We start from the raw sequence: 22,282 nt of genomic DNA, 5'->3' as shown, positions 1-22,282 counted from the left end.
TGTATGCCTAACCACTGAGCATTTCTCTACTCCCAGGTTTTACCATTTAGCAGAGTAAGGAGATGCTATGATCCAACTTCAACCTGTCTATAACGAGGCTGCCACTATCCCTTCCTCTTGTAATTCTCCTTTACCCATGCGATAGCATGTTCCTCCCCTGAGACAGATAGAGCTGGCTTTGGTTCTGTCCTGAGGACAGGAACTCCAGGGGCAGCTGCTCTGTTAGGTCAAATACATTTCCTGTTGATTTGATTAGTTCCCCTCCAAGCAATGCATTTACAGAAAGAAGGGAACTTTTGCAGGCATGCATTGCACAGGCAGCCACCCTCCTGCAGTCACACACACACAGAGACACACACGAACACACTTTCTCCACATCCACCCACAAAGCGTCAGTCACATTTAGAATTTGCACAAATGCACACCCTCCCTCATACATCACAATGTACACCCTCTCACCCACCTACACATCTCTTCCACAAAATTCACACCTGCTCACATACCCCTAGAAGCACATTCCTGTGCTATGCGGGGTGGGAATGGGGGGCAGGCTGAGTGGGCTGTAAGAACTCAGGAACTAGCTAGCCTTGTATAGGAGATGAACAAGCAGATCAGAATTCCACAGGTTTCTCCTGCCACTTTGGCCCTGTAACTAGAGATACTGAGAGCCGAGGGTGGGTGGGGGGAAGAGGGTATGTTTGAGTGAAATTAGGGAGAAAACACGGAGCCAGGGCTCCCTGTCCTTCAGGGAAAGTGTGCACCCTGGCAGGATTGCAATGTCTCAGGCTTGTAGCTAGGATGACAATTTTTTTCTGAGTGGAGAATATAGCCCCATTCCAGGACTTGCCGAAGGAACCAGTCTGGCTGTTAACAGAGTGTAGCCCCTTGGGCTAGAACTCTGCATCAGTGCAGGACTCTGAGGAGGAGGTAGAGCTGAGCTTGACCTCTACATTAACATTCTCCAGGAAGACTCTTTCCAATGTCAGCTGAAATGAAGAGAGTCCCTCTTACTGGAGACTTAAAGTCCGTCTGGGAACAGATAGGGAAGCCCTGTTGAGAATTAAGGGGTAACAGTGTCGAAGGTGTCAGCAGCCCAGGCATTCTGGCTTCCTCTCCAGCCTGCCACTCCAAGTTCCAAAGCAATAGATTCTGGAAAAAGAGCAGGTTTGTGTGTATTTAGTTTTCTTTTCTTTTTTCCTTCAGGAAAAGATCCTGGAGTCATCTAAGAGTTCCCAAGAAAATTGGTAGTTCAGCAGAAGTAGGGCCCCTGTTATCCAACTGTTGATTTACCGTCCTGGGCTGCCGCCTGGGGGCGCCCCCAGCCGGGTCTGCGGTTACCGTCAGTCCTGCTGTTATCATTAACATAATTAATAAACAAGCCCTGATGGGGCCAAGTCGTGGAAGAGGGAGGCTCCTGCTGCTCGGGAGGAGAATCCCTGGAAAGATCCTGCAAGAGTGTCACACGGGACGTGTCGGTGGTTAATTCCTTCTCCCCGTTCCAGGACCGGTGCAAAGGGCCCCGTGGGTTGGCCTCCAGGGGGCAGGCAGAGGTGAGGGCTTGGCCGGTGTGCTTTGGAACCAGTTCTGCACTTACTGACAGGATGTCTGTAGGCAGGGCCACCTCCAGTGATTACTGGTGGTAGAGCAGGCGCTTGTTCATTTCTTTAACGAGGATCTGCCTATTTTTCTACGGGTGCCTACTGTGCGTAAGGTGGTCCACCAATAACAGCGGATGTTTCACTGGCTAGTATGAAGACAATGCCAGTGTTCACACTATGTCCTAGGAAGTGGGGGGTAGAAAGAGGAAGGTAGTAGGAAGAATGCCAGCCCCCTAAATACATGGCGTTTCGACTCTGGCCTGTGTAGGATAGCAGTGGAGATAGAGATCTGGCAATTACTAAAGAGATCTTGGAAAACTAGACGGACAACAAATTGGAAAACACCCTGGGAAGGTGGGCAGGAGAAAATGATTTTTCTGATAGGAAAATACTTGGCGATAAAAGGTAGACTACAGAGAACAAATGAAGAGAAAACTGGGTGAAAAGCTCAACGAAAGAGGTACAGGGATGCTAGCAGATCTCGGTGGCGAGCTGTCACAGCCGTCTTGGGGACACATGAGGGTTTCGGTGTCTAGTAGGTGCTTTATGTTCTGGGAGGGCTGTGCGGGATTCTGAGGTCAGGATCTAGAACAGTGTTGGGGCGTGGCAGGGGCTTCTAGCGGGGTCCCGAAGAGAGGATCCAGGGTGCCGCGCTGGAGACTGGAAAGTAATTGGGGGGGAAAGGAGGGGCGTGGCCGGGTGCCTGTCCAGGGAGCCAGGCAGGTCCTCCGCAGCGGCAGTGGAGTGGCCGGGGCGCGGGTCTGGCTGTGCCGTCTGGAAGTGGGCGGGAGGTCGGGCGGCAGAGGCCGAGGTTAGCGCTCGGCTCTCAACACCGGGGCTGCGGGGGGGGGGGGGGGCGGCACGAGCTCCGCGGAGGGCGGGCCGGGAGGAGGCGGCGGCTCGCAGAAGAACATGAATCAGCGGCGGCGGCGGCTGTGGAAGGAGTGCGGTGGCCCAGCCGCGGCCCCGGGGACTCCTCGCTGCTGACGGCGGTGGCCGCGGCTCGAGGCGGCCGCGGGTCCGGGACGCCCCGACCGAGCGCCGCCCCCCGCCCCTCCCGCGGGCCTCCCGTCCCTCCTCCGCCGCCCTCCTCTCGGCGCTCGCGGGCCGGGCCCGGCATGGTGCGGCGTCGCCGCCGATGGCGCTGAGGCGGAGCATGGGGCGGCCGGGGCTCCCGCCGCTGCTGCTGGCGGGGCTGGCCTCTCTGCTGCTCCCCGAGTCCGCGGCCGCAGGTAGGGGTGGTCTGGGAGGCGGCGGGGGGCTGCCGAGCGGCACGGCTGAGAGGCGCAGCCCAGGGACAGCAGTGGGAGAGACCCGGGCCTGGGCCGGCTAGAGGTTGGGGTCGGTGGCCGGGGCTGAAAGGCCGAGGCTAGGACGCAGCGGGTGTTGGCTGCCAGACCTCCCGCTGCGGCCCCCGCCCCCAACTTTCTCGCGCCCGGGGCTGGCTGGGTGCAAAGGAAGGGAGTGAGGGATGTGGGCAGCCGGGGGTGCCAGGACTGTATTTTCCCGCCTCTATCTTCCTAGTTGTTTGCTCCCTTTTCCTCAGTCTTGAGGACCCTTCTGCGTTCCGCACACCCCCGAAGGTCCCAGTCTGAAACTACGGGATCTGGGTTTGAGCACCCAGGTCTGTGTAGGTGCGGGTTTCTAAAATACCTCTGGCCGTACTCTATCTAGTTCCTGTGGCCCTTGGTGCTCCCGGAAACCCGAATGTCGAAGAGCTTGGGCTGGGTGAAGGTTACTGGTCCTCGTGAGGATTAGCTTTACGTTGTCACATAGCCACTGAGGCATTTCCTCAAGGCAGGAGGGCAGCACCTTTGTCCGCAAGTTTCCACTGCACGCATCTGGAACCACTGAGTGTAGAAGGGGTGTGAGGTTATTTCTCCTTGTCCTGGGAGGGCGTAAGGAGTAGGGTAGAGACAGGGTTCAGGGCAGCAGACTTCCAGGAGGCATTTCTTAAAACTGAGTTCCTTGCCACATTAGTCTCTGAAGTGGGGGAAGAGAGAGTGGAAAGTAGATACAGATTTCGAGGTGCGTTTCTGATGCTCAGTGAGCCCAGGAATTTACCTAGGGTTACACAGTAAAGCGCTGGGAGAAACAGGTCTGGATTTTATTTATGTAGTGTTTAAAAACATTACAGGAGACCCTTGCCTGAGGAGGATACGTGGGCCTCGTTGATGCCACACTGGCTGGTGAGGGGGGTGTCTTAGGCTCCTGCTTAGGGCCCCACCTCTCCCTTCTGCCTCCCATTTTCCTAGCTCCCGCCCCTGCACACATTCAGGTATTAATAGAGCAGGCGGCTGCCAGGAAGGCTGCCATGTGTTTGATCTGACGTGGTTTTGGAGCCATATGTTCCCCGCTTCAGGGGAGCACTCCCTCCTTCCTCCCTTCGTTTGGCAGGGTGGGGTGCAGGAGTACTGGCAGCAGTTCAGGGGCTTGACTGACACCCTGGGCACAGAGCTGGCAGCCTGTTGCACTGGCTGGGTAGAGCAGTCATTCCCGAGGCAGTGCAGGCTCCAGGAGGTGACGAGTCTCCACTGTCACTTCAGCTCAGTTCGCCTCCTGGTGACTGGGTAATAGGGAGCTATGGGGAAGAGGTTCTTAGTTCTAAAGGAGCTGGGCAGTGACAGAGAACTAGAGGTCTTGTTGTGCCCTTTCTCCCAACCTGGTTCTGACCACCTTCCTTCAAATAGAGTCCTGTCTCTGCTTCCTTGGCTGTGGCCGAGAATGAGCCTTCTAGCTTAGACACCGCTTTCTAGAAGAGAATGGGAGATGTTCCCAGAGACACGGGCTAGCTCCGTCAAACCGACACTTTCTCTTTCCTGTCCCTCAGGCCTGAAGCTCATGGGAGCCCCAGTGAAGATGACAGTGTCTCAGGGGCAGCCAGTAAAGATCAACTGTAGCGTGGAGGGGATGGAGGACCCTGACATACACTGGATGAAGGATGGGATTGTGGTCCAGAATGCAAGCCAGGTGTCCTTCTCAATAAGCGACCAGTACTGGATTGGCTTACTCAGGTGCAGGACTGTGGTGTGGGATGACAGCCGTGGGGACAGACAGCCTGTGTCCATTTCATAAGGGCCTGGGAACTGAGGCTGTGCTGATGTCTAGAGGTCTGTGGTTTTAAAATTTGGCAAGCCATGGAACCTTCTAGAGACTGGCCATGCTAAACCCATTAAGTTTGCTCGGGGTCTCACTTAGCACTGGGTAGTGTGGAGCTCATTCTCTATATATAGACAAGTCTAGCCTCAAACTCACAGTCCACTTGCCTCAGCCTCTAGGGTGCTGGGATTAAAGGCTCTCTTGACTCTGAGAAGTAAACCTGCCTGATCTCCTGTCTCCACAGTCTGAAGTCAGTGGAGCGGTCTGATGCCGGCCTGTACTGGTGCCAGGTGAAGGATGGGGGAGAAACCAAGACCTCTCAGTCAGTATGGCTCACCGTGGAAGGTGAGGAGCTGTGTGGGCCATTTCGCTTGGAGCGAAGAACTCTACCTGTACAGAAGAGAGCTCAGAGCAAGCTCGGCTGCTCTACTGCCTCCTGTGGCCTAGGCTCTAGGCCAGTGTTTCTCACCCTACCTAATGCCTCGTTCCACCCTTTAATAGAGTTCCCCATGTTGTGGTGGCCCTCAGCCATAATGCTACTTCATAACTGTAATTTTGCTATGGATATTAATCGTAACGTAAATGTTTCTGGAGATAGACGGTTTGCCAAAGGGGTCGTGACCCACATGTTGGAAACCATTGCTCTAGGCTCATTCAGACAGACATCAGGGACCCCACCTGCTGGAATTTGGATGTCTAAGAACCAAGGAGGCCGCTAGGACCCACCCACAATCTCTGACGTCCAGTCTGTGACAGCCTTCTGAGCAACAAACTGTCAAGCATTCATGAGAAGCTGAACCTAGTTCTGCGGGGAGGACCTAGGGAAAGGGGAGGGGTGGGGGAGGGGAAGGAGGCTTCACAGCTGCTGGAGCTCAGAGCAGTTCAGCCCTGGAAAACAAAGTGACTAAGAAAGTAACAAAGGGCCCTGAACAGGAGCCGGGGCCTGCCAGGAGAACTCTGCTAAAGCTCCCACCCACTCCCCCTCCCAGGGTGCTCCTCCCCCCACCTCCCCACCCCAGCCTCTCCAGTGTTCTGAGAAGGGCTGTCAGAGCAGGTCTGGGAAGGGACTGTGGGGGCTGTGGCAGCAAAAAAAGATGGTGAAAACAAAGGCCATGCTGCCCCCTCCCCACACCTCGGGCCTGTTTGCGGCTGACCCCTTCGCGAGGGTCCTGTGGTGCTGGCCGTACAGAGTAGTTCAAATGGAAATGAACTTGTCATTTGAGCGGCAGGAAGCTAAGAGGTGGCTGGGCTAACACTGCTTTTTTCTCCCTAGGTGTGCCATTCTTCACAGTGGAACCAAAAGATCTGGCAGTGCCACCCAATGCCCCTTTCCAACTGTCTTGTGAGGCCGTGGGTCCTCCGGAACCTGTAACCATTTTCTGGTGGAGAGGACTCACTAAGGTTGGGGGACCCGCCCCCTCTCCCTCTGTTTTAAATGTGACAGGTGAGCAACCTCAGGAGGGGGCTTCGAGCCGAGAGAGCTGGGTCCCTGCCTGGAGGAGGGAGCACTATAGAGTTGGGATCTGCGTAAAGCTGAGTTTGTTTTCTGAGCGGCCAGAGCAAATCCCAGTGTCCGGGTGCGTGAGCCATGCCATTGCTGAGCTCATTAGTCAGGTGTGCCATGCTGGCGAGGTGGGCTGATTAGGTGTGTTCCTGCTGTGTGTGCTTACCGAGGGTGCTGGGACCTTCTTGCCTCACCCATGGCAGTCTGGTCCTCGCACAGCTGGCCCTGAGAGAGGAACTGTATGAGATCAGGGGCACCCATCCTCCCCCCTCCCCAGGGAAGGAGCCAAAAACCAGCCCACGCAGAGCTAAGGAGGAGTGTCTGGCAAACTGGGAGAGGACTCAGGCTATAGAAAGGGAAATGGGGGAGGGTAAAGGGGAGAGAGAGGCCAGCATCAAAATACAGGGCCTCCTCACCTGACGGTCCTTTCTACAAAATTCCCAATCTGTTCCTCTCCCTCTACAGTTATACCCTCAAGCAGTCACAGCTGCACAGTCTCCCAGACCCTCGAGATCCTGGGCATATACACCACATTTTGTGAGACTTGCCAGTCTGCGAAACTGAGTGTACTTTTTCCAGTTGAGGCTTGAACTGTGCAAAATAGCTGAGTCTGAGCTTGAAAGGGAAGTCCCCAGGGATCTGAACTGTGATGGAGGGACGATAGGACCTGCTGGTGCCAGGGCAGGACCTGTTCAGAGAGGAGGCTGGGCTCGCAGCTTTCAGCTTCTCTCCAGATGTGCGGGGGTAAGGACCCTCAGGCAGCCAGCCCTGTAATAATAACAACTCAGTGGAACTCCTGAACTCCTACTGCATAGACCACACTGTGCTGGGCACCACAGGGAATGGAAGGGAAACAAAAGGATCGAAGCTACTTTTCCAGCCTCCAAAGAATTGAGGATGGTTGGTTAGGCATGGTACATGCATGAGGAGCAAAGTCTCACAAAGCTAAGGATCTCCAGTGTGACAGTGGCAGACGGAGAACAAACAAAAGGGCTCTGGTATGCACAAACAAGGAGTTGCCAGAGAAGGGAGGTGCCCTGTGCTGTTTGTGGGAGATGAGATTGAGGTGGGAGGCACGGTTCTAACATTTCTCTGAGCTCTCACTGTGTGCTGTGCACTTCAAATCAATTACCTGATTCTTAACAATTCTCCCATTCGACAGATGGGGAAACAGAACAACATCCAAGCCCATTCTGCCGTACCCCACTGTCCCCCCCCTTCCTTGGGCTGGAGAGGCATCTAAGGTGTTCTGGGGGAGAGCCTACATTGGAGTCCCTTCTTCCCTAAACTCATCCAGTGGGGGTTGCTGCTGGGACTAACTAAGGTTTTCTGGCCCCAGGAGTGACCCAGCGCACAGAGTTTTCTTGTGAAGCTCACAACATAAAAGGCTTGGCCACTTCCCGACCAGCCATTATTCGCCTTCAAGGTAGGGGGGACACAGGCCGGGATGGGGAGTGGAGGGGGCGGGGGGGGGGGGGAGGACAGGGGCCGACTCAGCCAGCTGTCTAGCAGTAGAATTGGCTGGCTTGCCAGCTTGCATCAGCTCTGCAGGAATCTCCAGGTGAGGGGTGATTGGCGAGCTCCCATTCCTAGTGGGAGCACCTGAGACCCTGCCACAGCAGAGACAAGAATAGAATCCTGACGTCACAGCAGATTTCCCATCACGAAGCAGAGTCCCTGGGCGGGAGGGAAGGTTGGAGCCAGCAGGAGATGGTCAAGGCTTTTATTCAACCTTGTTTCTGTCTCTGGTATAGAGGGAAAGGAGGTGGGAGCAGCAGCCTAGCAGGGTACCCAAAGTGTTGGTGCAGAGGGGGAGGGGAGAGGGAGGAGAGAAGCTAGCTAGTGTACAAAGGTGTTTCTCTGTAGAAGCCGGGCAGTTGCCTGTTTCCCCTTTGGTAGCCCCAGAACTCCCCTCCCCCACCTTATTCTTCAGTCAGGGCCCTTTATCTGATGAGGCAGCTTCTGCCCTCAGCCTAGGCACTCTCCCAGGTGTGAAGAACAGTGCTCTACCGGTAGCTGGTTTATGCTCCCCTATGCCTCGAACATGTGGAGTAGCCATCTTTATGGGGTGCTCCATGCCCTAGGACGAATTCAAGGCTTGACTCCTATGCATTCCTCCTCTCATATATTACTGGACACTGACCTCAGTCCCTATCCACAGCACCGCCTGCAGCTCCCTTCAACATCACAGTGACGACCATCTCCAGCCGCAATGCTAGCGTGGCCTGGGTGCCGGGTGCCGACGGGTTAGCTCTGCTCCATTCCTGTACCGTGCAGGTAGGCTCTCACTGACTGTGCTCATTCTGGCTGCTGTGTGTGACGGCTGTCACTTAACTAGGCCTGCCTGGGACTCTGGGTCTGAAGTACATGCTGCTTCTCCATAGAAAGAGCCCAGGCTATTCTCTTCTGTCCCTGACTTTAGTAACAGGGGCTCAAAGCCTGTGCCTTCTTTATATTAGAAAGCAGGTCCAGAGCAGATGGGGGGGGGGCAGCTGTCATAAAATTAGCTCTGTAGACCAGGCTGGCCCCAAACTCACAGAGCTCTGCTTCTGCCTCCTGAGTGCTGGAATTAAAGGCATGGGCCACCAACCAGCTGGCTGGAAGATTATTCTTTCTTTCAATTTATTCCTCCCTTTCAGGGCTGGGGATCAAATCTGGCCTCTCACATACTAGGCAAACCCTATACCATCAAGCTCAAAGAGTTTTTCTTGTAACATATCTGATATTCTTCCCTTTCATATCCTGTCACTGCCCTTAAAAAGACCATGAGGGCCAAGAGGGGTCCTGAACCCCTGGTGAATAGAAAAGGTAGGGAGGTTTGATAGCACTCTATTCAAAGGGGATTTAATGAGAACCTTATCTGTCTGTCTGTCTGTCTGTCTATCCATCTATTCATCCTATGCTGGGGACAAACCCAGGACCTTGCACATGCCAAGCAAACACTCTATGTATTCCCAGTCCTTTAGTAAGAACCTTTGAAACTTCTAATTAAGTTCCCAAGGCAGGATGGGCCCTCCCCTGGCTTCACCCTGGCCATAGTCCTTTGTCCCTGGGCAGAGTCAGCAGGGCAAAGGGGACAAGCTTATCTGGACATCCTTACTGCCACGTAACCCTCTTATACACTCAGAATGTCTTGCCCTGGGTGCCCTGACTCCTGGCCCATCCTCCCAAAGGTAGACCTTTCTGTGACGTGGGTACTTCTCTGTCTAATCGCAGCCACAGGGATTAGGTGAGTGGGAGCAGTCAGCATTGTCCATTGCCATGCGTTGGAAGGCCCTCATGGTGTAGATTCATTCCTGGGGCCCAGCTCTTCCCAGGCTACCACATGCAAGGATTTGGAGAATTACATATGAAAACCCAGCCTTCCAGGTGGTTTTGAGCCAGGCATGGTTTTACACACCTATAATCCTAGCCCTTGGGAGGTAGAGTCAGCAGTTCAAAGCCAGCCTGACTATGTAAGACCTTGCCCCTGCTCCCCAAAAAGGTGGTGGGGAGTTGGGGAATACCTGGAGATGTAGCTCAGTTGATAAAGTGCTTGCCTAGCATGTAGGAAGCCCTGGGTTCTATCCCCAGCACCACCTAAAATAAATCAGGCATGGTGTCAGACACCTCTAATCCAGCACTCAGGAGGCTCAAGGATAGTCTCTTTTTATTTTTTTATTTTTTATCTCTTGTTTTGTTTTGTTTTCGAGACGGTTTATCTGTGTAGCCCTGGCTGACCTGAAACTTGTTTTGTAGACCAGGCTGGCCTCAAACTCACAGAATCTGCCTGCCTCTGCCTCCTGAGTGCTGGGATCACAGGCATGCGCCGCCACCACCTGACTCAAGGATATTCTTGGCTATAGAATGAATTCAGGCCTAGCTTCAGCTACGTGAGGCCTTCTTAGAGGAAGGGAAAGAGAGAATATGGCAATGAAAAGAGACTCGGCTAGTGCTGTAGTGCAGCCAAGCGGTACTCACATAGCGTAGCATACGTAAGGCCCCGCACTTGGTCCCCAGCACTTCTAAATAAATAGGTAAATAGATTTATTGGGTCATTTTTTTTAATGTTTAGTATTTAACCACATTGTATATGAATGTGTGTGTGTGTGAGTGTAAAGGAATGCCAGGGATTGAACTCAGGGCATTTGAGTATCTACTGACTTCTCTGCACTGAGCTGCACCCCTAGCACACACATAGGTCGTCAGACCTTCTTTGGACTCTTGTCCGGGGCCTCCAGAATGTAAAGTAGGAAGCCGGTTCAAAGAGCCCTTGCTCCCCGTTGTCCTTTCCTTGGAAAGCTCTGAGCTTTGGTGGTGAGTCAACAGAGATGGCGGATATCTGAAGCAGTCAAGCATTAAGTACAAATTGGCAAACGGAAGATTTTGGAGTTGCCGAGACATCGAGAAAGTGACACTAAACCTGTCGTAGTGGTGCCTGCTTTTAATCCCAGCACTTGGGGAAGGTGAGGCAGGCAGATCTCTGAGTTCAAGGCCATCCTGGTCTACAGAGTGAGTTCCAAAACAACCAGAGTCACACAGAGAGAAACCCTGTCTCAAAAACAACAGCAAAAGGGACACTTGTCCTGCCTCTCCTCCTTGCTGGGTATTGGACTCAGGGCCTCACCCATGAGCAGTCAACCGCCGGGATTGCACACAGTCTCAGAATAACTAGGACTTCTCAGGAAACAGCAGGTCATTCCAAGCAAACAAGAGGATCAGCATCTGTGAAATAGAGGTTGAACCTGATTTGGTCTTGTGGAGACAAGCTGGGGCAGGTGTTTGCTGACAGACTTAGAGGAAACATTTGTTCAAGCCATATCTAACCAGTCTTCCATCTCAGAGACCTTATCTGATATCATCAATTTTGTGCTTTTCTGTTTTTGTTTTGTTTTTGTTTGTGTTTTTCCTGAAGGTGGCACAAGCCCCAGGAGACTGGGAGGTCCTGGCTGTCGTGGTCCCAGTACCACCCTTTACCTGTCTGCTTCGGGACTTGGCCCCTGCCACCAACTACAGCCTTAGGGTGCGCTGTGCCAACGCCTTGGGGCCTTCCCCCTATGCTGACTGGGTGCCCTTTCAGACAAAGGGCCTAGGTAAGAAACTCAGCAAGAGGGATAAGACTGGAGAGGAAAGGCGTCAGTCAGCACTTAATGAGCACCTACTGCATGCTACTACATACCATTTGTATCTAGTTCTTATGGGAGGAACAGATAGATAAGCAAACTGGAAGCCATGGGACAGTATGGTAAGAGTACTCCAGGGGGTCGAGCAGAATCCTCTACAGAGGGCTAGAATTCAGCTCCGTGATGGATCCTTTGGCCTAGCATTCAGGAGGCCCTAGTTTCAATCCCCTGTACCTCTTTATTTTTTTTATTTTTTGGTTTTTCGAGACAGGGTTTCTCTGTGGCTTTGGAGCCTGTCCTGGAACTAGCTCTTGTAGACCAGGCTGGTCTCGAACTCACAGAGATCTGCCTGCCTCTGCCTCCCGAGTGCTGGGATTAAAGGCGTGCGCCACCATCGCCCGGCCCCTGTACCTCTTTAAAAAAGAAAAAAATCCCTCTGGGATGGCCAGCCTTCTGACATTGTGACACAAGGTCATCTATAGAGTCCAGACTGGAGAACCACAGAATTGAGTTTGAAAAAGAAAGAAAACTCGTGTTTTAAGTGTGTTTATGATTCTGTTCATTTATAAGGCCCCTGAGCTCCAGGGTTGGAAAGGCCTGGGCAACAGAGGTTTGAGTGAGGTTTGCAGGATAAGAAGGAGCCGTGTAGACGTTTTGTGGGAAAGTGCAGCAAAGTAGAGCCGCACAGCCAGTCAAAGAACACTCTGCCTGGGAATTTGCTTGTTATTCTTTAGCTGTTAAAAGAGGCCCGGTGGGGGAAGGGCCAAGCAGTACCAGGGTGCTGAAGAGCAGCACTGTAGAGATGTGGGGGCTGGGCCGCTTCTGTCCTGCCAGGCTGCCCTCTCCAGCACAGGGGATGTTAGCAGTCGCAGCTGGGAGGCAAGCCCTTTCCTCACCCTCTGCTTTCTGAGCTCTTGAGCTCTTGGTTTGTGTGGGATAATGATGGTGGGAAAAGTAGGGATGCTGACAAGTTACTTTCTTTGGGTATAGCACCAGCCAGAGCTCCCCAGAATCTCCATGCTATTCGTACCGACTCTGGCCTTATCCTAGAATGGGAAGAAGTGATCCCTGAGGACCCTGGAGAAGGCCCCCTGGGACCTTATAAACTGTCCTGGGTCCAAGAAAACGGAACTCAGGTAAGGAAGACAGCCCTCTCTGCTTGCTTGCTTGCTTTGCAGTGCTGGAAGGCCTGGGCCTCCTACAGCCCCAGAGAATACCCTCCACCCCCTGGCAAGGCCAGCTCCCTGTCTCATTGGTTTGTATCTGGGGCTGGGATAGCCCTGTGGCCACTTTGTATGCAAAGCAGGGAGCCTATTCCTGCCACTACAAAAGGGGGTGGGGGTCTGATGCACAGATAAAGCTTTGTCTCCAGCCCCGGCTCTACTTCCTCTCCTCCAGGGATGAGGCCTCTTCCCCTGCACTTGGGCAGGAATGTGGTGATGCTCAGGAGGTTGTGTGCTACAGCCCCCCTCATCACTCACTGTACCCCAAAGGTCCTAGCTGGACTTTTTTTCTGCCCTCCAATTCCAGCTGGAGGCTTCCCCAGGCTCAGTGTGGGTGTGGGGCTTTCCCTGGCTGCAGGATGAGCTGATGGTGGAAGGGACCAGGGCCAATCTGACCGGCTGGGATCCCCAGAAGGACCTGATTTTGCGCGTGTGTGTCTCCAATGCAGTTGGCTATGGGCCCTGGAGTCAGCCACTGGTGGTGTCTTCTCATGACCATGCAGGTAAGGCTTGGGGAGTCAAGGCTTTCAAGGATAACAGACTGAAGAGAGGAGGCAGGCGACACCTTTCTTTCCAGTGCAGCCTCCCAAGTTAACGAGTCCAGCAGTTGAGCCCGGGCTTGGTTTTCCTGCCTTTGCTTTGGTTACCCTGCAGGTCACAACAGCCAGGGCCTGTCAGAACTCAGGTAGAAACTCTCGGGTCTTTCTCTAGGGTCTCTTTCACTTGTCCCTCTTCTCGACTTGGGAAGCCAAGAGGACTTTTGTTAAGGCTAGGTGAGGCGGCCATCTTGGAAAGTTCTAAAAGGCCTTTCCCTCCCACAGGAAGGCAGGGCCCTCCCCACAGCCGCACATCCTGGGTGCCTGTGGTCCTCGGGGTGCTGACCGCCCTGATCACGGCTGCTGCCTTGGCCCTCATCCTGCTTCGAAAGAGGCGAAAGGAAACACGGTTCGGGTAAGGAAATGGGACTGTGGAGAGTGAAGTGGCCGCGGTAACACAGGCCTTGGGATTTACCTGGAGTCTTGGATTCCTCTTTAGGCAAGCCTTTGACAGTGTCATGGCCGGAGGGGAACCAGCTGTACACTTCCGGGCAGCTCGGTCTTTCAATCGAGAAAGGCCTGAACGCATTGAGGCCACACGTGAGTGATGGAGGAGGGTCATGGAAGGGAGAAGACAGGCTGTCTTATGACCCTACCTTTTCCCTCATTAATCCAGCTAAAGTAGCTGAACCTTGACAAGTCCCAGAGTAATGAAACAGACACCGAAGTGCCTGGTAGAGCTTACAATGTGGGAGATCCGGCTCGGTGCTGAGGACGGGGAGCTGGGTGGCGATAGCAGCCCGGAGTGTGGATTTCACTACCGTCCTGCCCCTTTCTCACCTCCTCCCTGCAGTGGACAGCCTGGGCATCAGCGATGAATTGAAGGACAAGCTGGAGGATGTCCTCATCCCAGAGCAGCAGTTCACCCTCGGCCGGATGTTGGGCAAAGGTGTGGGGGCTCTGCAGGGACTGGCATGAGTTTGCCCTCTCTGAACGTGTTGTTCCTGGCACTTCCAGGGTATAAATTTGGGTCAGCTCCTATAAACAAGATATACCTATGAATGCCTGATTTGGGGATATTACAAGGAATGGTAGCTGGAGGCAAGGAGGACAGGGAGCCATTCCCAACACAACCTCCTTTAAGAGCTTTAGGGGATGGTTTTATGACCCCATGGGGAGTCATCTGAGAGGGAAGGAAGTAGGGAGCCTGAGGTGCCTACCCTGTCCATTGGTGCCTAGGAGAGTTTGGATCAGTGCGGGAAGCCCAGCTGAAACAGGAAGACGGCTCCTTCGTGAAAGTAGCTGTGAAGATGCTGAAAGGTGAGTTAGACAATGGGATTTGCCAGTTGGGGAGGAGGGGTAAAGGGAGTAACAGGTCCTAGAGCAGGCTGCACTTTAGCCTGAGAGTTCCCAAGAAGCTAGTTGGCACCAGCAAGGATGCTGACCGCTCCACATGACTAATTCAAAAGCGTGAGCCCACACAAGGGTTCGTGCCCTAGCTTCGCTCTGTGCCGTCAAAAATGACAGCCCTCTCTGTTCACTGACTCATGGGCTGTCAAAACCAAAGGGATGGCCAGCAACCTGCACTGGAGAGGCAGAGACGGGATTGTTAGAAGTTTGAGGCCAGCCTGGGCTACATAATGAGTTCCAAACCAGCCTGAGCTATGAAGCGAGACCTCCTAGCCTAAAAAACGTCAGTGGTGATTCAGTGCTGGTGAGGAGTACAGCAGAGGATCACGGGTGTGAATCCAGGCTGGACTGTGGTGAGGAGTATGGCAGAGGATCCACGGGTGTGAATCCAGGCTGGACCGTGGTGAGGATCACGGGTGTGAATTCAGGCTGGACTGTGGTGAGGACCACGGCAGAGGATCACGGGTGTGAATCCAGGTTGGACTGTGGTGAGGAGTATGGCAGAGGATCACGGGTGTGAATCCAGGCTGGACCGTCTCACACAGACAAACGTAAAGATGCATAGGAAAACATTAGCAGGCAGAGAAAATGTTGGACAGCACCGTTCCCCTGTCCCTTGTGAAGCCCAGGGCTTCTGAAGGACTGGTCTGAGGAGTCTTGGGAGGGTATGGAGTGAATCTTGTTTCCATTCCTCCCCATTGCTTTCTCCCAGCTGACATCATTGCCTCAAGCGACATAGAAGAATTCCTCAGAGAAGCAGCTTGCATGAAGGAGTTTGACCATCCACATGTGGCCAAGCTTGTTGGTGAGCCCAAATGGAGGAAGCAGATATAGAATAGGGCTAAAAATATGCTCCACCAACGTGAGAGGGCCGCCTGGAGGAGAGGAGTTTGGGTGCTCAGTGAGCCAGCAGGTAGTGAGTGAGTGAGGTCCTGGAGAAACCTGGCTGTGAGGAGCCTAGCTCAGAACTGCTCCTGTGGGCGGAGAGGGTCAGGGAGTGGACCAGGAGCAAGGACCAGCAGGAGAGCCCTCCGTGGGTGCCTAGGCGGGAGCAAAAGTGCCCTGGTAGAAGAGATAGCAGCACAAGGGCTTAAAATGGAGCCAGCAGGTAGGGGCTGAGGCAGATACCTAGCTGCCCTTCTGGCCCAGTTCTTTGACTCTCCCTTGTCTCCCAGGGGTGAGCCTCCGGAGCAGGGCTAAAGGTCGCCTCCCCATTCCCATGGTCATCCTGCCCTTCATGAAGCACGGAGACTTGCATGCATTTCTTCTCGCCTCCCGAATCGGGGAGAACCCTTTTGTGAGTGCCTCGGGTGGGGGTGGCCACAGGGACCGGGTGGGAGAGTGGTGCCGGGAAAAGGGACAGAGAACCTGGGGAAGGAGGCTCCGTGGGCAGGGCTCAGGGAGCTATCAGGAGAGATGGGGTCCTTTCCCTATTGAAGCCTAGCTGGCACTTCTAGGTCAGGCAAAGACTTTTTTGGGAAGAAGATATTTGATTCTCTACCTCTTTCTCAGGCTCGCCAAAGCTTCCTTGGGAGGCTCTTGGTCCCCTGTCTCTTTTCTTTAAGATGGTTTTTAGACTTTCTGGCCAGGGAGCTTTGGTCATTGTGCCCCGAGGAGTGGGTAGATCCAACCTAAGCTTACTCTGTCTGCCTACCAGAACCTGCCCCTCCAGACTCTGGTCCGGTTTATGGTGGACATTGCCTGTGGCATGGAATACCTGAGCTCCCGGAACTTCATCCACCGAGACCTGGCAGCTCGGAATTGCATGTAGGAATTGTGGTGGCCTGGTGGGTGAGAGATAGTTAGTACCTCCTGGCATTCGCTAATGTCACCCCCTGCCCTGGATGGAACCTCCTATGCATGGGGATAGCCTGGCTTTGGTAAGGCTGTGGACATGGGAAAGACTGACTGTCTTTTAACACTCCTCTCAGGCTGGCCGAAGACATGACGGTGTGTGTGGCTGACTTTGGACTTTCCCGGAAAATCTACAGTGGGGATTATTATCGTCAGGGCTGTGCCTCAAAATTGCCTGTCAAGTGGTTGGCCCTGGAGAGCTTGGCTGACAACTTGTATACTGTACAGAGTGATGTGGTGAGCTGGGAGGCACAGTGGGGCTCGGTAATGTGAATAGGATGGATTAGTGTGTGGGTGGATCTGCAGGACCCAAAAACGGGCCAGCGAAGCTCTGCTCTCTGAGCTTTGATTACCTGAGTTAAGAGACTCCAGAATGCCAAGATCTGGCTCTGCTAGGCTCAGGAAACCTGGTAACATTCTCCCCCAACCCTGATTCTGTACCAGTGGGCCTTCGGGGTGACCATGTGGGAGATCATGACTCGTGGGCAGACGCCATACGCTGGCATCGAAAATGCTGAGATTTACAACTACCTCATCGGCGGGAACCGCCTGAAACAGCCTCCGGAGTGTATGGAGGAAGTGTGAGTATCCTGGGTAGGGGTTATGGGAGGAGCTTTGGCTCATGGCCGTTGCTGTAGCTGCTGTCCAGGATGAGCTCAGAACCTCCACTGGACTTTGTTAGCCCTTCTTTTGGGTCTGGGAGTCAAGAGTGACCTAGTCCATATTTGCCACCAAGCTCCCTGTTTTCTCTCTCTTTCTCATCACCCCCCTTTTTTTTTCCTGGGAGGGTGAATGTTGAGACAGTTTCCCTAAGCAGCTGAGGTTGGCCTCAGACTCTGAATTCCCTTTGTCTCGATCCCCAGAATGCTGGAATCACAGCCGAGAACGTGAACCACCCTGCCTGGCTTCTACACCATAATTCTTGCTCCAGGCTTTTCCTATCTCTGTTGTTTGCAGTTTCTAGAGAGCATCAGGAGCCATGAAAGGCAGGCAGAGGACAGAGTTGATTTGAGCAGCGCAGGTTTCCTGGTCACTTCTTAGGACCCCAGCTAGTCGGGAAGCCTGGCTTTAGCCCTGGGTCCATTCACACAGGGCTGTCCAGGGCCCCAGGAAAAACAAGCAGCCCCTGACTGACTATATTTTCTTAGCCAGATCAAGGTGGGGCCTAGGCTTCTTTCTTGGTCTTGGCCTCCCCTTGAAGGAGAGGACCTGAGATCCTGGGAAGAAGGAAACTGACTCCTTTCTTTGCTGTGGAGCAGGGCGGGACTCCCACTATAGTGTAAACAAGCCCTCGTGACAGGATGACATAATTGTCACTGCCCTTAGCTGGGCCCATTAGGTATTCTACCAGGCGGTCTGTCTAACCCTATAAGGAAAAGGCTTATTATCTCCATTTTGTGGATGAGGAAATAGGATTAAAGAGACTAAGTAACATGGCCAAGGTCACATGCTATTATGTGATTAATTTGGTACTTGAACCTAGATCCTTGTGGTTTTAGAGTTCATGCTCTCAACCATGAAATCAACTGTGTTTGGTCTGTTCTAGAATTACTCTCTGATTCCAGTTAAGACAGCGTGGTCTAGAAGCATGAATTCATGTTCCTTTGTCCCGTGTAGCTTTGACGTTAGACTTCCGGAGTGCTGCAGCCGTGAACTGGTGGAGGGGAGTGAGCTTGAATGGTGGTGGTCTCCTCTCGTGCAGTGGATTTGTAGTACCTGGAGCCTGGCACCAAAAGAAAAAAATTTAAATCATTTATTACTAGACCTGGTGGCATACACCCTTAATCCCAGTGCTCAGGAGGCAGAGGCAGATAGATCTCTGTAAATTCAAGGCCAGCCTGGTCTACAAATCGAGTTCTAAGACAGACAGCTAGGGAACACAGAGAAACCCTGTCTGGGAAAAAAACCAAAACATTTATTTATTTATCTTGGTGTTGGGAATTGAGCTCAGGGACTGTATAGGATAAGCAAGTACGCTATCACTGTGTTACACCTCAACCCCTCACTGGAACTTTAGATAGAATTCTGAGTGCAGGAACCAGCTCTGCCCACCTATTCTTTAACAGAGTTCAGGTATTTGAGATCGAAAGCTCAGGTCTCCTTGTGGCTGCCCCAGCCTCAGCCCTCTTCTAGAGATGCAGCTGAGCTCTGGGAAGCAGGAGAGACAGACCCTGGCTCAGCCTTCTCCCAGACTGGAGCTGCCGTTGTCAATGAAGGGTGGGCGGACACTGGCCTCCCACCAGGCAGCCTTGGAGGAAAGGTGCCAGTTGGCTTCCAGCACAGCCTTGAGAATATGTCCCAGTCTGGCCGTATACCCACAGTTCTGGACTCTTCCCACAGCCTGCCTGGGGTCTGGCATGATTCTTCTGCCATTGGGGCCTTGTCTAGGAGGGCTTTTTTTGTGAGACAGTCACTTGGGGCTTTTGCCATGGACAAGAGTCAGGCATTGCTGACTGCATTTTGTCTCAGACCTTTCCCATGAGGGAAGGAGTGTGTGTGTGTCCTTAGAAACAGTGGAAACTATAAGAGAATCTGTAAGGCTCGTGAAGTAAGTGTTGGGTGGAGTATTCCTGGCACAGGGAGAGGGCTGGAAGCTTTTCTGAAAATGTGAGCGTACGTGCGTGGGTTCTGCCTCATTTGAAGTTGGGACAGAAGGGGAGTGTACCAGTCTACCACTTGAAAAGAGCCCTGGGTCCAGGGTCTGGGGTATGGTAGCTCAGCACAGAGTACTTGCTTAGTACGCTTGAGACCTGGGATTCTCCAGCAGCACAGAACACAAACAGGGGAGACGATCCTGACTCTGGGGTTCTGTGTAAGACAGAAGCACTTGTATTTTAGTCTCCCTCCTGAGACAGCGCAGAAGCTGGGCCACTGGCCTCTGTGGCTTCAAGCCATAGCTCAGTGACTTTGGAGAATTTGTTTGAGACAGGATCTCACTCATCCTAAACCAGACTCAAACCTGCTACCTAGCTCAAGGGTAGTTTGAACTTGCCTCCACCTCCCAAGTGCTGGAATTACAGGAGTAGCAGTTAGGAGGTACTGGAGGTCAAACCCAGGCCTTTGTGCTTACTGGGAGGCCGAGACTCCTACCCACTTAGCTACTCTCCTAACCCTGTGTTTTATTTTTTGAAACAGGGCTTTGCTCTGCAGCTTTGGGCTGGCCTCATTATATTCAAAATGTATCTTAAGCCCACCTCAAACTGGTAGTGATCCTCCTGCCTCTACCTTCTGAGTGCTGGGGTTACAGGTGTGCTTTCCCATTCCTACTTGCTACCTGCGTGACTTTATTAAGGATTTTTTAGTTTCTGTTTTTTTTGAGACATGGTTAATTGTATAACAGTTCTGGCTGGAATTCAATTTGTAGACCAGGCTGGCCTCGAACTCACAGAGATCCACCTGCCTCTGCCCCCTGGGTGCTGGGATTAAAGGTGTGTGCCATCACTGCCTGGCTCAAGGATTTTTTTTTTAAAGATTTAGTTTTATTATTTTTTAATTGGGGATGTGGATGTGAGTACTGATACCCATAGAGGCCAGAGATGTCAGAGCCCCCTAGAGCTGAAGTCACAAGTGCTTATGAGCTGCCTGACATGGGTGCTGAGAACTGAACGTGGGTCCTCAGCAAAAGCAGTACTCACTCTCAGAGACTGAGCCATCTCTCCAGCTATAATCAAGTTCTTAATCTCTCCGTGCTTCAATTTCCGTATTTTCAAAATAGGAACTGTTAAATGTTCAGCTGGCAAGATGGCTCGGCAGGTTAAGGTGCTTGCTGCCAAGGCTGGACAACCTGAGTTTAATCCTAGGGACCCACATGGTGGAAGGAGAAAGCCAATCCCTAAAACTTGTCATTTGACATGTGGACTGTGGTGCATGCATATGAGTTCATGAGTATGTGCACATTTATGTACACACACACTAAATCCAGGTGATCTTAATGCATAGTAAACCTACACCAGTGTTAAAGTCTCCCCCCTCCCCCGCTCCCCCTCCCCGCTCAGTGTCACATGACCAAGAGGTCCTCTGCTTCGTGGCCACGCCTCTCCTCACTCTTCTCTCAACCTCAGGTATGATCTCATGTACCAGTGCTGGAGCGCCGACCCGAAGCAGCGCCCAAGCTTCACATGCCTGCGGATGGAACTGGAGAACATTCTGGGCCACCTGTCTGTGTTGTCCACCAGCCAGGACCCCTTGTACATTAACATTGAGAGAACCGAGCAGCCGACTGAGAGAAGCAGCCCTGAGCTGCCCTGTGGAGAGCAGTCTAGCGGCGAGGCAGGGGATGGCAGTGGCTTGGGGGCAGTAGGTGGCATCCCCAGTGACTGTCGGTACATCTTCAGCCCTGGAGGGCTGGCGGAGTCCCCCGGGCAGTCTGAGCAGCAGCCAGAAAGCCCCCTCAACGAGACCCAGAGGCTGCTGCTGCTGCAGCAAGGGCTTCTGCCCCACAGTAGCTGTTAGCCCGCAGGCAGAGGACAGCTGGGGCCATCCATCTGGCTCTGCTGGCCACTGTGCTGGCTGACTAAGCCCAGCCTGATCACAGCCCAGGCAGCAAGGTATGGAGGCTCCTGTGGTAGCCCTCCCAAGCTGTGCTGGCACCTGGACTGACCAAATTGCCCAATCCCAGTTCTTCCTGCAGCCGCTCTGGCCAGCCTGGCATCAGTTCAGGCCTTGGCTTAGAGGAGGTGAGCTAGAGCTAGTTGCCTGAATGCAGGCAGCTGGCAGGAGGTGGGGGTGGCGGCTATGTTTCCATGGGTACCATGGGTGTGGATGGCAATAGAGGAGGGTAGCAACAGCCCTGTGGGCCCCTACCCTCCTGCCTGAGCTGCTACTTCTTCTAGTGCACGCTTGGAGCTGCCTGCAGCCTAGAGGCGCATCAGTGCCCACCACACTTAGGCTTAAATGCCAGGTTTGCCCCTCCAAATCACAAAGAGATATCCTTGTATTCACTTTTAGGTGACAGGAAGGGCTTGGCACACTTGGGTCCCAAAGCCCTGTGGCAGGAGATGGTGGGATTTTCTCAGGTCTGAATCCTCATCACCTTCCTGATTCCCCACCCTGCCAAGGCCAGGAACTGACTGGGCGCCTCTGAGGCATGCAGGAGGACAAAAGGCTACAGAGATGTGTCTTCTAAAGGCAGGACTTTCTGAGTCTGTCTGGTGGAAGGGTGCTGAGGGGCACTGAGGGGCTTGCCCAGAAGTGAGTGAAGCGGTTCAGGACCCCTCCAAGCTTCCCACGGTCTGTCTGAGCATGCTACCAAGTCCCCACATACCCCCCAAACTAACAGAGGCAGTTCTGTCTAAGCCCAACCCTTCCACATGGTGACCCTTAGGCCCACCCTCCTCTCTAAGTGGACATCTTCTTTGTCTCAAGTGTCCAGAGAGAAAACAAGCCTGGTAGCTGATGTGGGTGAGAGAGGTTCCTGGAGCCAGGGCTGGGGTCTAGGCTCCAGGAACCTCCTGGAGTGCATGGGGTAGGCCCTTGCTGTTGGGGACATCTCTAAGCTATTAAGTTGCTGTTTCAAAACAAATAAAATTGAAAACTAAAGAATCAAAGCTTTATTCTTAAAATCATTACTGATACTTTTTTGTTATTTTGTTTTGGGTTTTTGTTGAGACGGGGTCTTACTAGGTATCCCTAGCTGGCCTGGAACTCAGAGATAGACCTGCCTGTCCCGAGTGCCAGGATTAAATTCCTGTGCTATCGTGCCCAACCCAAGGCTTTGTCTTTTGTTTTGTTGTTTGTTTGGTTTTGGTTTTTTGAGACTGGGTTTCTCTGAAGGTTTGTAGCCTGTCTTGGAACTAGCTCTTGTAGACCAGACTGGCCTCGAACTCACAGATCACAGAGATCCACCTGCCTCTGCCTCCTGAGTGCTGGGATTAAAGGTGTGCGCCACCACCATCTGGCGCTACCACCTCCCGGCAGCTTTGTCTTTTTTTTTTTTTTTTTTTTTTTTTGTTTTTCG

General features: G+C 53.1%; 1 protein-coding gene across 2 annotated transcripts; it reads left to right on the top strand.

Annotated features, from left to right (window-relative positions):
• The first annotated feature begins 1,410 nt into the window (after positions 1-1,410).
• Tyro3 (TYRO3 protein tyrosine kinase) lies at positions 1,411-21,817 on the top strand. Of its 2 annotated transcripts, none has more exons than XM_057780852.1 (19): positions 1,411-1,550; positions 4,429-4,612; positions 4,942-5,042; positions 5,971-6,141; positions 7,541-7,627; positions 8,363-8,478; positions 11,096-11,273; positions 12,294-12,439; positions 12,885-13,029; positions 13,348-13,477; positions 13,562-13,662; positions 13,916-14,011; positions 14,302-14,382; positions 15,185-15,277; positions 15,648-15,769; positions 16,130-16,239; positions 16,404-16,563; positions 16,771-16,907; positions 20,388-21,817. In XM_057780852.1, exons 2-19 carry the CDS (start codon positions 4,440-4,442, stop codon positions 20,776-20,778), a joined length of 2,538 nt encoding a protein of 845 aa, XP_057636835.1. In that variant the 5' UTR covers positions 1,411-1,550; positions 4,429-4,439; the 3' UTR covers positions 20,779-21,817. The 2 variants fall into 2 exon arrangements, with proteins under 2 accessions (XP_057636835.1, XP_057636833.1); XM_057780850.1 differs by lacking the exon at positions 1,411-1,550 and adding an exon at positions 2,514-2,830.
• The last annotated feature ends 465 nt before the right edge of the window (positions 21,818-22,282 follow it).

The sequence above is a fragment of the Chionomys nivalis genome, chromosome 9, assembly GCF_950005125.1.
Source record: "Chionomys nivalis chromosome 9, mChiNiv1.1, whole genome shotgun sequence".
Classification (NCBI taxonomy): Eukaryota; Metazoa; Chordata; class Mammalia; order Rodentia; family Cricetidae; genus Chionomys; species Chionomys nivalis.
Note: the sequence above shows the minus strand (reverse complement) of the source record. Positions and strands in the feature narration are given on the sequence as shown.

What these genes read in the sequence shown, in the direction of transcription:
- Tyro3 (XM_057780850.1), top strand. Translation starts at nt 2,737, where the DNA reads ATGGCGCTGAGGCGGAGCATGGGGCGGCCGGGGCTCCCGCCGCTGCTG. An exon ending in CTTTCAGACAAAGGGCCTAG is followed by an intron (nt 11,274 to 12,293) that starts GTAAGAAACTCA and finishes CTTTGGGTATAG; the next exon opens with CACCAGCCAGAGCTCCCCAG. An exon ending in GTCTTCTCATGACCATGCAG is followed by an intron (nt 13,030 to 13,347) that starts GTAAGGCTTGGG and finishes TCCCTCCCACAG; the next exon opens with GAAGGCAGGGCCCTCCCCAC.